The sequence below is a fragment of the Carassius carassius genome, chromosome 16 (assembly GCF_963082965.1).
Source record: "Carassius carassius chromosome 16, fCarCar2.1, whole genome shotgun sequence".
Taxonomy (NCBI): domain Eukaryota; kingdom Metazoa; phylum Chordata; class Actinopteri; order Cypriniformes; family Cyprinidae; genus Carassius; species Carassius carassius.
In genome coordinates, this window is record NC_081770.1 from 21,822,470 (window position 1) to 21,835,789 (window position 13,320).

The 13,320-nt window shown below is 35.2% G+C and overlaps 3 protein-coding genes across 6 annotated transcripts in view; 2 read left to right on the forward strand and 1 right to left on the reverse strand.

Annotated features, from left to right (window-relative positions):
- The window catches only part of cpamd8 (C3 and PZP like alpha-2-macroglobulin domain containing 8), a 44,037-nt gene extending 39,095 nt beyond the window's left edge, over nt 1–4,942 (forward strand). For 2 of the 3 annotated variants that reach the window (XM_059569561.1, XM_059569563.1), the window contains exons 42-43: nt 3,611–3,814; nt 3,941–4,942. In XM_059569561.1, coding sequence (XP_059425544.1) covers nt 3,611–3,804 — 194 coding nt within the window. In that variant the 3' untranslated portion in view covers nt 3,805–3,814; nt 3,941–4,942. Of the gene's footprint in view, nt 1–3,610; nt 3,815–3,923 lie in introns of all 3 variants that reach the window. The other variant, XM_059569562.1, reaches the window with a different exon arrangement.
- Nucleotides 4,943–5,862: 920 nt separating this feature from the next.
- Nucleotides 5,863–9,329, forward strand: cimap1d (CIMAP1 family member D). 2 transcript variants are annotated; one of them, XM_059568710.1, is made up of 4 exons: nt 5,863–6,724; nt 7,767–7,877; nt 8,427–8,540; nt 8,700–9,329. In XM_059568710.1, exons 1-4 carry the CDS (start codon nt 6,676–6,678, stop codon nt 9,173–9,175), a joined length of 750 nt encoding a protein of 249 aa, XP_059424693.1. In that variant the 5' UTR covers nt 5,863–6,675; the 3' UTR covers nt 9,176–9,329. The 2 variants fall into 2 exon arrangements, with proteins under 2 accessions (XP_059424693.1, XP_059424692.1); XM_059568709.1 differs by having other exon boundaries at nt 5,868–6,724; nt 8,697–9,329.
- An 882-nt stretch (nt 9,330–10,211) lies between these two features.
- Nucleotides 10,212–11,436, reverse strand: cks2 (CDC28 protein kinase regulatory subunit 2). Its single transcript, XM_059568711.1, has 3 exons — nt 11,247–11,436; nt 10,835–10,962; nt 10,212–10,699 (listed from the first exon to the last, which is right to left on the reverse strand). Exons 1-3 carry the CDS (start codon nt 11,309–11,311, stop codon nt 10,656–10,658), a joined length of 237 nt encoding a protein of 78 aa, XP_059424694.1. The 5' UTR covers nt 11,312–11,436; the 3' UTR covers nt 10,212–10,655.
- Between the last annotated feature and the right edge of the window lie 1,884 nt (nt 11,437–13,320).

Sequence of the window (13,320 nt, forward strand, 5' to 3'; positions counted from 1 at the left end):
TATATATATATATATATGTGTGTGTGTGTGTGTGTGTGTGTGTGTGTGTATATATATATATATAGTACAGACCAAACGTTTGGAAACATTACTATTTTTAATGTTTTTGAAAGAAGTTTCTTCTGCTCATCAAGCCTGCATTTATTTGATAAAAAATACAGAAAAAATATATAATATTGTGATTATTACAATTTAAAATAATTGTTTTTAAATTTATTATACTTTAAATTATCATTTATTTCTGTGATGCAAAGCTGAATTTTTAGGATCATTATCACATGATCCTTTAGAAATCATTCTAATATGATGATTCATTATCAAAGTTGGAAACAGTTCTGCTGCTTAATATTTTTTCAGAACATGTGATACTTTTTTATGATACTTTTGATGAATAAAAAAAAAAAAAAAAAGCTATGTTTTTAAAATATAAATATTTTGTAATAACAATAGACACTACTGGTCAGTAATTTGGGGTCAGTAATTTTTTTCTTTCTTTTTTTTATAAAATCAATACTTTTATTCAACAAGGATGTGTTAAATTGATAAAAAGTGATAGTAAAGAAAATATATTATTAGAATTTTTTTGAATAAATGCAGTTCTTTTTAACCTTTTATTCATCAAATATATTAGACAGCAGAACTGTTTCCAACACTCATAATAAATCAGAATATTAGAATGATTTCTAAATGATCATGTGATAGACTGGATGTTACATGTGACACTGAAGGCTGGAGTAATGATGCTGAAAGTTCAGCTTTGCATTACAGGAATAAATTATTTTTATAGTATATTCAAATATTATTTTAAGTTGTAATAATATTTCACAATATTACTGTTTTTTCTGTATTTTTGATCAAATAAATGCAGGCTTGATGAGCAGAAGAAACTTCTTTCAAAAACATTAAAAATAGTAATGTTTCCAAACTTTTGGTCTGTACTATATATATATATATATATATATATATATATATATATATATATATATATATATATATATATATATATATATATATATATTCAATTCAAGTTTATTTGTATAGTGCTTTACACTAATACTAACTACTTTACAGAAAATTAAGTTTCTACAAAATTTAGTAGTAGCTTATCAGTGGTGACTGTCAGTTTATGTGCATATGGCAGAAATGTACGGAAAAATCAATTAAAGATGTAATCAAACACACGATGAACACTATTAACAGCAATTATTATAGGATGCAATCAAACTTATAGCAAACATTTGGTAGTTCTATATGTTGTTTCAGGGTTAGCATCATCTGAGGTCCACTGAGGGGTTTGCATCATCTCTTCTCAGGTGTTCTGGATCCAGACTGGAGCTTGTGTAAATCCTAGTTACCACGGGATGTAAATCCTGTGGCAAAATGGAGAAACAAATAGAGACGTAATTAGTGTAGCTGCTGTTCCAACCAAGTAAAATTTATTTGTTTAACCCAAGCTAAAGAATAATAATGTGAATTTGATGAGATATAACTTCAGTCCAAAATTATGAGATGCATTATTTGAATGCTTGGTGAAAGATGTGTTTTTAATCTAGATTTAAACAGAGAGAGAGTGTGTAGATGTTTAATCTGGTCTCGTTGACATATATAGTTAAGTATCATCAGCATAACAGTAGAAACTAATCCTGTATTTTTCTAATAATATTAACAAGGGGCAACATGTATATTGAAAACAGCAGAGGACCTAGGACAGGTCCTTGTGGCACTCCATATTTTACTGGTGATAAATGAGACGACTCCCCATTTTAAATAAACAAAGTGGTAGCAATCGGACAGGTAGGATCTAAACCATCTTAAAGCCTTTCCTTGAATACTGGGAATTCTTTGCCCTTGAGTTTTGTAATCGATCTATGAATATATCATGATCTATGGTGTCAAACGCATAACAATGAGATGCAGCCTTGATCTGGAGAAAGAAGCAAGTAATTTGTAATTTTAACAAGTGCAGTTTCTGTGCTATGGTGGGGATATATATTTGAATGTTGCAATAATGTTGAAGGATTATATGGAAATAAGTAGATTTCGGTTTCAGGTATAATTCCAAACTCCAAGAAGGACATGTATTATCCTTGATGATTAACTGGTGCTGAGCAGCTGTGTTGACAAAAGCCTATAAACTTAGATGTCTTTTTCATTTCTATGTTAAAGCTTTGCAAACATTCTCTGTGGAAAGATAAATGAGTTAAGACACCCAAGCTGTGAATTCCTAACATGAGAGATACATTTACACACTTGGTCTATTTAAACATATGACGCTAATAGAATCAGCTTGAGCTGCTTATATATATATATATATATATATATATATATATATATATATATATATATATATATATATATATACAGTCGTGGCCAAAAGTTTTGAGAATTACATAAATATTAGTTTTCAAAAAGTTTGCTGCTAAACTGCTTTTAGATCTTTGTTTCAGTTGTTTCTGTGATGTACTGAAATATAATTACAAGCACTTCATAGATTTCAAAGGCTTTTATCGACAATTACATGACATTTATGCAAAGAGTCAGTATTTGCAGTGTTGGCCCTTCTTTTTCAGGACCTCCTTTTTGTTTGTCCACCCGCCTCTTGAGGATTGACCACAAGTTCTCAATGGGATTAAGATCTGGGGAGTTTCCAGGCCATTGTCCCAAAATTTCAACATTCTGGTCCTCTGAACCTCTTTCCTTGAAGTTCTTGATGATCCTATAAATTGTTGATTTAGGTGCAATCTTAGTAGCCACAATATCCTTGCCTGTGAAGCCATTTTTATGCAACACAATGATGGCTGCACGCGTTTCTTTGCAGGTCACCATGGTTAACAATGGAAGAACAATGATTTCAAGCATCACCCTCCTTTTAACATGTCAAGTCTGCCATTCTAACCCAATCAGCCTGACATAATGATCTCCAGCCTTGTGCTCTTCAACATTCTCACCTGAGTTAACAAGACGATTACTGAAATGATCTCAGCAGGTCCTTTAATGACAGCAATGAAATGCAGTGGAAAGGTTTTTTTGGGATTAAGTTAATTTTCATGGCAAAGGACTATGCAATTCATCTGATCACTCTTCATAACATTCTGGAGTATATGCAAATTGCTATTATAAAAACTTAAGCAGCAACTTTTCCAATTTCCAATATTTATGTAATTCTCAAAACTTTTTGCCACGACTGTATGTATGTATATATATATATATATATATATATATATATATATATATATATATATATATATATATATATATATATATATATGCGCAAAGAACGCCCCCTACTGGCCATTTTGTACATGTATTTTAGTTTTGGATAAGTAGTCTGGCAATGGATTTATTTGCTAACTATATTTATTTAAAATGTTATTTATAATTAACAACTATAAAAATGTTACTTAAAATACACAGACACGTTTTAGCAAAAAGTAAACTAGGCCCAAAACATACACTTGAGGTACATCACAGCCAAAATGAAAAAAAAAAAAAAACTATTTTTTTTTTTCTTAACTTAAATTCCAGAATATCTAAATGTCCCTGAAACAAATCAAACAATGCTTTTGTTGAAGATGGAAAATTGTTTTGCAGCATGTGATTTATTTAATAGGAGGGGAGGAGCCAGGCTCTGTAGCGGAAGTGTCCTACTATTCTTATGAGTACGGCCCAGACACTGACAGCTTTTCACCAGAGAGTGAGGAGAAGTTAATTCCTATAGCAGAACAAGAGGAGGCAGCAGACACCAAACAACTGGGTGGACATATCCTCACAGTGGACACAAAGGACTCACCTGAGCGATGGTGAGATACAACCCGTTTACCAGTCAATTAAAGGACTATTTCTTGACTTGTCACTTCAGTGTCACTTGCGTATATAATATAAGCATCAATCTTTTGTCTGTTTCTCTGCTTCCTCTACAACAGAGACCCCTGTCCATCAGCAGCAAATGCAGGATCTCCACATTGTACATTCTCTGTGAATATTTTTGTGTGTAAGAAAGGCTGGTACAGAGCAGTGGACCCAATCTGTTGCAACGAGATGACAGCTCTGAGTGTGTATGTGTGTGTTCGGAAAGGGAGATAATATCAGTTCTCCTCTCTTTCATTTTTTAAATCCATTTCCATAGCTCTTTACGTTTAGTGATGGTATGACGTTTCCCTGTATTCCTCTTAAGTCAATCTCTTGTAATCTAGTTTTAATAGTCTAGTATTTATGTTTGTAAGTATAATTTACCCAAAAATCAAATATTGTGTTTTTGTTTTCTATCTGTGGTATTTATTTGTGGCTAGTGCCTTTGTTCGTTCGGTTATAATTTTTTTTTTTTTTTGTCAGTTCCTCAGTCAGCTCCTTCCTTCATTCTAAACACAATCTACTGGTGTGGCTTTACAACCCATTAAAATGTGTTGTAATCGACCATGCACTTCAAGAGCAGAAAAAACGCACAAGATTTAAGGTGTGCGTTAAGGTGTGTAGCTACTATTTTTACTTATTGATGTCTGACTTATTCATTGGAGAGGAGACTGCAACTGGTAAATAAGCTTCTTTCCCAAGTCACCCTATGTTAAATTAGTCTCTGCATCACAGAAAACAAACTCTGTTACACAAACTGGAATATGATTTGTACAGAATATAAGCTATTTTGACTAAACCTCCATGCTAAATGAAAATCGGCAGGCCCACATGAAATCTGCACTTTTAAACAGAATGCCTCTAATGTGATTATTCAAGTTCACTGAATAATTTAATGATGCGTTAAGGTACCAGTAAGATTTTATTACTCTCAAGGCCCATTTAACATACTCTACTTTATTACAATTACCCTAAAATCAATGCAGAAAAATGCAGATATGCAATGTGAAATTTGAAAATTACTGTAAATTTTGATGAACTTAAAAGGACATTTGGAAGAAAGTCAATGAGAATAAACTTTGTATGCAATTTGTATCATGTGTGTAATCTTTGTTTTATGTTTGAATTACAATTTGCATTCTGTCTGTTCTATATAATATGCAAAATTATTATTAGTGTTTTTACAGTAAGTATATGTATAGTAAGTATGTAAGTAAGCATAGTAAGTTATAGTATACTGAAAATACCATATTTGTATTTTGGGTGAAATTTTCGAAGTAATTTAGACTAGCATTGCTCACAGTCAGTTATACTGGTGAATTTGGTTTGCGATGATTCTCCAGTGCGTAAAGGCTGAAGTATACTGCGGTTTTAATGCAAACGCTTAGCAAATGCATTCAGTCTAAAGTGTAGTATTTAAAAAGTTGCTCTCTTATCTCCACATTCAGAATTGCTAAATTATCTCACAATTGCAAGTTCTAAACTCAGAATTGTGAGCTTCCAGTTCTTTTTTTTCTTTTCTCTCCCACAGAATAAAACAATAAAAAAGGTTATTGCGACCTTTTAGCTCAACTTTTCTGATCTTGCAATTCTCCAAAGTCAAAAATGGGAGGAAAAAAAAGTCACAGTTGTAAGACACAAATTTGGATTTGTGTAGATTTTACTCATGTGTCATGCACAGTACAGTATGCATACCCTAATGTATGCTTAAAAAAAAAAACCTTAGTATACTTTGGGTTTATTATGCAGAGCAGTCGTGTGTAATCACAATATTACTTTTTGAGCACAAATTCTTCCTAAAAGTAGATTTTTTTTTATGTTAAAGTTGCATTTTTAACAGTTTTTCAAAGCTCTCTGAAAAAACATTGACCCCACGTGTTGCTGTATACTGGGTCAGCTTGTGATAGTTTGCCTGTTGACATCCAGCTCTGGTTACCACAGCACTGTTAATCTTTAATATTTGCTTACCGGTCAGTGCAGTGGTGAACATGTTCACCTCTCATGCCCCGAGCTTTCAGGTCCTGCAATTTTTTTAATAGCTCTCCAAGTCAATGCATTTCAGTTGGACAGATGGGAATATGGTATGTATTCACTTATAGGTCCTTCAGAAGTTTGTAACTTCTCAAATTCCGTAGGCCTTTTCTATGCAGCTTTGCAGGGGGGCCCCTAACTGCTGGTCTCCTAAGCGACCCATGCTTGATGGTCCATCTCTACTCAGATGAACAGAGTGAAGGCATGAAAGAGAATCGAGAGGAGGAATTATCTGATGGAGATAGTGTTACATGAAGTGATGGCACCTTTGTGCTTCTGTCTCTCAAACGCATGTGTATATTTAATGGGTTTGGTGGCCCCTGATTGAGTACTCCAGGTTGAATGAAGATTACTCCAAAAAGTGTTCAGTTTTCCACTTGGGCGGCTTTAGTTAGATCTTTGGACGGTGGAGAACTTGACTGGACTTGTCCAGTCCAAGAGAGGTCAGAAGGCAAGATTTGTGCTGCAGAGAACAGCTGATATTGTGCTGCTAGGAAGATGAAGAAGTTCTACTAACCATCACCTCACCTTTGAACGTGGATGTTTTGAAGATCTAGACCTACTTGAGTTTTTGCAAGTAGCTGCTTGCGTTTTTAAATTGTCTGGAAAAACTGATGCTGGCGTGAACATTAATTCCTTAATAATTGCTTGTCCTTGAGCTCTGTTTACTCGAATTCTCTGGAAAAGTTGGCATAGAGATTTGATAGTAAGTAGGCCTATGTCCAATTTTGCAGGAAACGGACAACTTAGATTTGTAGAAGGGTTAAACCTTCAGTCCCAAATGCAATCTTGACTATGAGTGATACGGAGAGGAAGCGTCCGGTCATTGCTGGCAGAGAAAAAGGTGAGTTGTTTTAATGTATATTTATTTGTATATACGATGTACTAAACAACGATCTCACCTTCAATTTAAGAAAATTATGTTTGAAGGAACTATTGGTGAACGGCGCGTTCAAGCTGATGTACAAACGAATAGCACTGGGACTATTCACTGTTTGTATCAGTCCGCTGTGCTGTACATCGTTAACACCAGAAGGTGGCGACAAATGACGCTCTCAATGAGTGAATTCATATATCTTACGGATTCGTTAAAAACGAAACGTAAATGTCGCTACCGTGTGTTGCTCAGAGACGGTTGATTTTACTTTTTCTACCTACGTTTGGAACTACTTTCGTTGGCGGAACAACAATAGACAGTGCCGTCTAAAATACAGGTTACTCAATATTGACTCCTTGAATAACATAACTATTGTTCTTTTAGTTGCAGTATGCTGATTCTAAATTTAAACATTATTATCTTAGTAAACCTAAGGGTTTTTCTTTCCACTTTTTTGTAGCTGCTTTGAGATAGAATTTGTGAAGTCCAACTGACCTTTTTCCAAAAAAAAAAAATTGATTGTAAGCAACACACAGCAGTGTTGTATTTTGAAACAAATGCTTCCAATGTACTCACACCCCCATCAAATCTTAATTTTAACTGAAAAAGAGTTACTTTTTCCTTCAAAGGTCACGCGTTCAGCAAGGTTACAATAACTTTGTGCCCAGGCCTGTCAAAACATGCTGAAGTAAATGTGAAAGAATGTTCTGTGCTCCCAGAAGCCCTCCTCGTGCACACAAACATTTGTGGGCTGATGTCATGGCATTCCCCTGGTAGTATCAGAGAAGATAGCCAAAGGCATTGTCTGTCCTCCACTCCAGGAAAAACCATCACGCCACTGCGATGAGCTCACATTCCTGCTGGGCTGCATCTACAGGGTGTGGATCTCCGTCACAACTGCCTGCCAAAAAATGCATCACTAAATATTTCTGATTGCAAGTAGCGGGCTGTGCATATGTTGTATGTGCATGACTACAGTATGACGGCTGTTTTCCATTCTTGTTTACAGGGCCAGGACCTGGTCGATACATCCTTCCACCGGCTATCGGCTTTGTAGGCCACGATTTCACCAAGTCAACAAGTCCTGCCTACTCCTTCCATGGCAGGATGAGCAACAACAGTACGTTTATATGAAGTTTCAGTTAAAATAAATGAGCTCGGTGGGAAATGACCTTCATGAGCTTTTCTACAAATCATCTCTGTTGATGTTTTTACTCAAGTCATTTAGTTCTTAAACCTGTATTTTGCTAATGTCACCACTAGAGTGAGACAGACTACTGTAAATTCCCACTGTTGTGCAATGCTGTAGATCAGAAGTGATATTTTTATTAATACTAATTTGAGGTTACTTTTATTTTTTACATTTTTACAGATATTTAAGGTAAACTATTTTTAAACTATATTAAAAATTAAGTACTTTTTCTTTTTGCAATATAGTACAGTATGGTGCATGCCTTGGAACTTAGATCAATTGTATTTTCATGCCTTCCCATTATTAGACTGGATTACTTAACATTTAACCTTTTTGTCATTGCATATGATAAAATAAATCAAAAGGCTCTTAAAACCTACAAAGTAGCAGATAATTACACATTTGTGTGTAATATTTTATGTTCATGTGTGTTTAACAGTTCTGTAATGCTGTGTTTATTCTGCTTTGATTGTACAGTGCATAGCATTGACTGCAGTCCAGGGCCTAAATACCATATCGATGCCAAACTGACTCGCTTTGGGAGAGACGGCACTCCTGCCTATTCCATACATGGCAGGACGGAAACTCGAGGTAAGTCGGTTATTTCGAAGTGTCTTTCTGTTGAAATGGTTCCTTATTTACTGGTGGATTGAACCACTTCATGTTGAAACCAGCAGGAAACACTTAGCTGGAATGAGCTGACTGAGTTTGACAGTTTCTAACTCTTACTGTATCTGATAATTACAGCAGCAATCTACTCCACCCCTGGACCAGGAGCATACAATCCTGAGAAAGCCTCTCTGTGCAGCATCCATCGCAATCCACCGTCCCACACCATGGGTTATCGAACACAGTATCGCTCCGTGGACACCGTACCTGCCCCAAACAAATACACCCTCCCTTCTCTCATGGGCTCCGGTGTGTTGACCAAAGCATCCAGTGCCAGTTACACCATCTCTGGGAGATGCAAAGCTGGGGGTCCGTCTGAGGACTTATCTAAAACTCCTGGTCCTTGTAGATACAACCGCACAGATCCCAGTGTCTACCTCCCGAGGCAGCCGGCGTTCTCTATTCTGGGGAGACACGCTGCTGCGAGGGCGTCCACAGCGTTACCTGGTCCTGGAAGTCATAACCCAGAGAAAGTGACTGTGCACAAGCCCACACCTCCTGCTTTCTCTTTAGGGATCAGGCACTCTGAGTTTGTGACCCCTTTAATAGTAGATTAGTAGTATCTTGAAGGCTACATATAGATATTTTTCTGTTCGGTTTGAAATATTTCATTGCATGTTTAAAAAGGTTTGCCATTTCTCGTCTCATATAGTGAACTCTGATCATGCTTAAAAAAAATGATTTCTAGTCTTTTGAATATTGCAGAAGTGAGCATAACTATAATCATAATTTAAAGATATAAAAAATTCCATTGACTTTTTACAAATGACAAAATCACAAAAAATCATTTTACAGAACTCAAATGAAACAAAACCATTAAAAATTATAATACAATTTATGATAACCGAAAAAAGGTTTTAAGTTTTCAGTTTAGTTGAACCTTATATATTTATCAAATAAATAGGTAACACTTTAGAATAATGGTCCATCAGTTAATGTTAGTTAACTACTTATCTAAGCAAGAACAATCCTTCTACAGCATTTATTATTCTTAATGTTAATTTGAACATTTACTAATGCATTATTCAAATCAAAATTTGTGCTTGATAACATTAGTTAATGCACTGTGAATAAGCATGAACTAACAATGAATAACTGTATTTTCATTAACATTAACAAAGATTAATAAATACAGTAATAAATGTACTGTTCATTGTTTATGTTAATTAATGAATTAACTAACATTAACTAATGGACCCTTATTCTAAAGTGTTACCAATAAATATATTTATACGTAAATTAAATTATACGAATATATATATATATACATTTAAAATTTTTCTAAATATATACAGTATGTGTGTATTTAAATGTACACAGTACACACACATATATTATGTACACAAAAACTTTTATTTTGGATGCATTTATTTGACTTATTATTATACACATATACACTGTATAAGAAAAAAATTATGAATTGTATTTTTTGTGTATGATATCAATAAAATATAAATACAGTTCCCTATGGGAACCCTGAATATTTGCTGTTGCTTTACATGAAACGCTCATCATTGTTGCATCATTGACCATTGTGTACATTACTTAATGTCACATTACACAGATAACAAATTAGGATGCAAATGAGCAACAAAAAAAAATATTTATTGATTTGTCTACAACAAATGAGTATCAAACAAACATTGACTGCTCAGCATACAGGTTGGAGATGTTAACAACAGCAGTTCAGCAACAAACAAAAAAATCATCACAGTGTACAACAAAAACTATTCCTTATATTCACAACGGGGGCGATTTACTAGTCCTGAAACACCATCCAACTTATTTTACGTGACTTAAGTGTAGATCTAACACTTTTTAACACTTTGGAGGAGGAGGCAACCCGTTCCCCTCTGGGCTCCCGTTGCCATCGGTTCTCCGAATGAAAAAGGGGACGGGAAGGAGTCACATTTCATTGCCATAGATCTGCAAATAATAAAACTTATATACAAATCACAACTTTATGGAAAGAAATGCAATGCAACGCATGGTCGGAGTCGACCAAGTAGTGTAACTTCCAATGACAATCTTGAAATCTCATTCCTTGGGGAGAGGTCTTCGGAAAAGCAGAATATGAGGCTCTGTATGGGGGGAAAAAATGGGATGTTAGGGTTTAGGAGAATGAGCAGCTTTTGTGAAACAGTTTCTTTAGGCTGCCAACCTAGCAATAATGAAGCTGTCAAATAGGGTTTTAAAACAGCCCATAAGTTACCAACCTGGTTTATGGATCATGTAATGGATCCAGCCCTGACTCTGCTGGACTCCCAATCCTCTCCATTCCTCCTCGGACATTAAATGGGAGGACGGCACCAGTTTGGAAAGCTGCTTGGGAAGCATGACGTGTCTATGAGAGGAAGGAGTGGGACGATGTTAGTTTGACTAATATTTCATACTTCACGGCTCTTCAAACCATTTTTCCAAGCAACATAACGCGGTTAGGACGACAGAACCAGGGATATAATACATTATACATTGTAGAATACAAATAAATGTTGAAACGCACCCTTTTCTATCATTAGCGGATGTTTTTAATATATATTTTTCAAAAGTGAAACCGTCAAATGACATAACAACGGTCATTATGATGTTTACGTCAACTCGAAAGTGATCTGTTTAATAATTCCTCACCTGTACTCGTATTCCTCGTCGGAATACTTGTCGGAATAGTAAATCTGCTTCTTCGCTGAAGACATTGTGGTTAAAGGCTAAATTCAGGGCAAAACCAAGGTGAAATCCCAAATAACTCACTCAGGGTAGTCTCTCGGTGTTTTCCTGAAAAGGCGCCGCTTCGGTTTTGAACTCAAACGGTCCCTCCCGCGCTTCTGATAGGCTGAGCCACTCTTCGTTTAGGCCCCGCCCCCTCCACGCGCGCCTGCGTTTGACAGCACTACAGTAATGGTTCTCTGGTCAAGTTTGCCAAACACTCACAACGTGTACAAAATGATTTATTTCGCAGTTTATTTTCAGTTCGATATTCAAAGGCATTATTTATCTTGAGACCTTGTTTTTCATATAAGATTTTCTTTTCTTTTCAATAGTATGACTTTTATAATTTTTTATTTTAATTTACTTAAGTTCAACCGTGTGAACAACGTAAGTGTGAGACTGAAGTGTGAAACCCCAGGATGGTGTTTATGCTCAGAAAGTGTGATTTATACAGATCACTCACTACTTTTCTCTGATGACCTTCTATGATGTATGATAGTGGTAAATGCGTTAACCTTTTCTTTACTCCAAAAATGTCTCCTGACAGCACTTTTGCACGATGGCTCGTACTTTTGCCATTTATCCTGTCAAACGACCAAACAACTCATAGACTTCTAGAGCACACATCACTATTATCCTGTGGATTTTACATAGCCCATAATTACACATATTTTTTTATCATTAACCAATATATTTTTGGTTTTAAGTAGGCTAATTTCAGCCCTCCATCAGTGTAAGTCTGAGGGAAATAGCATTTTACTGAAATAGACAATACACACCATTTTGAGTAGATGTGTGACTTCAATGTTATTTCTGTTAAACAAGCATGGTTATAAAATGCTTTTTTACTGTATAACAACTCTGTAATGAGCATCTAAAGTCGCCAAAGCCAATTACTTAACACCATGAGCAAAGATACTGGAAAGTGATGATGTTAGAAGATGTTCACAAGATTTAACAAGCGTCTACAAGAGCAAATCAGAACCGCACGTGTGACACACAACTGAAAGTTCATCAAGCTAGAGGAGACCAAAGGTTAAAAGGATGAGTTAAGCAACTCTTGCATGTAACAAGTGATTTAACAAGATTACAAGCTTCACATTTCGCAAAATCAAAAATTTCCAGTTAGTGTTTCAAGCTTTGCTCATGAAACTCGTGAGAAGTTGTGACAGGCTAAGTTAGCTTTTGTTCGAAAATACACAAATGGCCACATTTCAGATAGAGTTGTTTGAGCTGGCAGAGGTTTGCTCCATCTTTTTTTCTTCTTTTGTTTGTTGTCATCTATTTTTTTTTCAAATGGTATAACATTTAATGTCATGGCTGCTGATTTGACCACAGTGTTCCTGTGACCTTTTTAACAAGCACATATCGTTGCAGTACAAAATCAAGCAGAGCGAGGAAGGCATCAGAAAGCTTCTTTACTGTCTCTGTTGTATCTCTTATCTGTTTATGTGACAATATATGACTTATTTGGTGTGCGTAGTGTTTTTTTGTTGTCATGTTGTTTATCCAGTGGGAGTGATTCTTGGTTTCACAGTTCATTTGGTTTCTTTTTTCTCCATGTGGTACTCTTTTTTTTTTTTTTTTTTTTACTTAAAAAAACTTATCAGGCTTGCTAGAACTTTAACTAAAGGTTAACTTCAGTGACTCTTTTGTTAATGAATTGCACATTGTTTCCGTTTCACAAGTAACACGTAATAACTTTTCATGTTCAAGCAGTGAATTGAAATGAGGAATGAATGCATTTGTGCATGTTTTAAAGCTACACTATAACAGTCTGTTAGAATGAAAATATACTTTTTATACTCGGGCAAAATGGCATACTAATGAAATTCATGCCACCTTTTAGGAACTCTTAGCAGCACCAACATTAGCATCATCATTTTCATGTTTGAACGCGCTTAAATTTATACAGTGTTTAAGCATTTTGCAACTTTGCAAATATTGACATTTGTATGCGTTAGACCAGAAAACCGGTAACGTGATTGGGCATGTC

What these genes read in the sequence shown, in the direction of transcription:
- cimap1d (XM_059568709.1), top strand. Translation starts at nt 6,676, where the DNA reads ATGAGTGATACGGAGAGGAAGCGTCCGGTCATTGCTGGCAGAGAAAAA. An exon ending in CATTGCTGGCAGAGAAAAAG is followed by an intron (nt 6,725 to 7,766) that starts GTGAGTTGTTTT and finishes TCTTGTTTACAG; the next exon opens with GGCCAGGACCTGGTCGATAC. An exon ending in TGGCAGGACGGAAACTCGAG is followed by an intron (nt 8,541 to 8,696) that starts GTAAGTCGGTTA and finishes TGATAATTACAG; the next exon opens with CAGCAATCTACTCCACCCCT.
- cks2 (XM_059568711.1), bottom strand. Translation starts at nt 11,311, where the DNA reads ATGTCTTCAGCGAAGAAGCAGATTTACTATTCCGACAAGTATTCCGAC. An exon ending in GACGAGGAATACGAGTACAG is followed by an intron (nt 10,963 to 11,246) that starts GTGAGGAATTAT and finishes TTCCTCTCATAG; the next exon opens with ACACGTCATGCTTCCCAAGC. An exon ending in TTACATGATCCATAAACCAG is followed by an intron (nt 10,700 to 10,834) that starts GTTGGTAACTTA and finishes CCCCCCATACAG; the next exon opens with AGCCTCATATTCTGCTTTTC.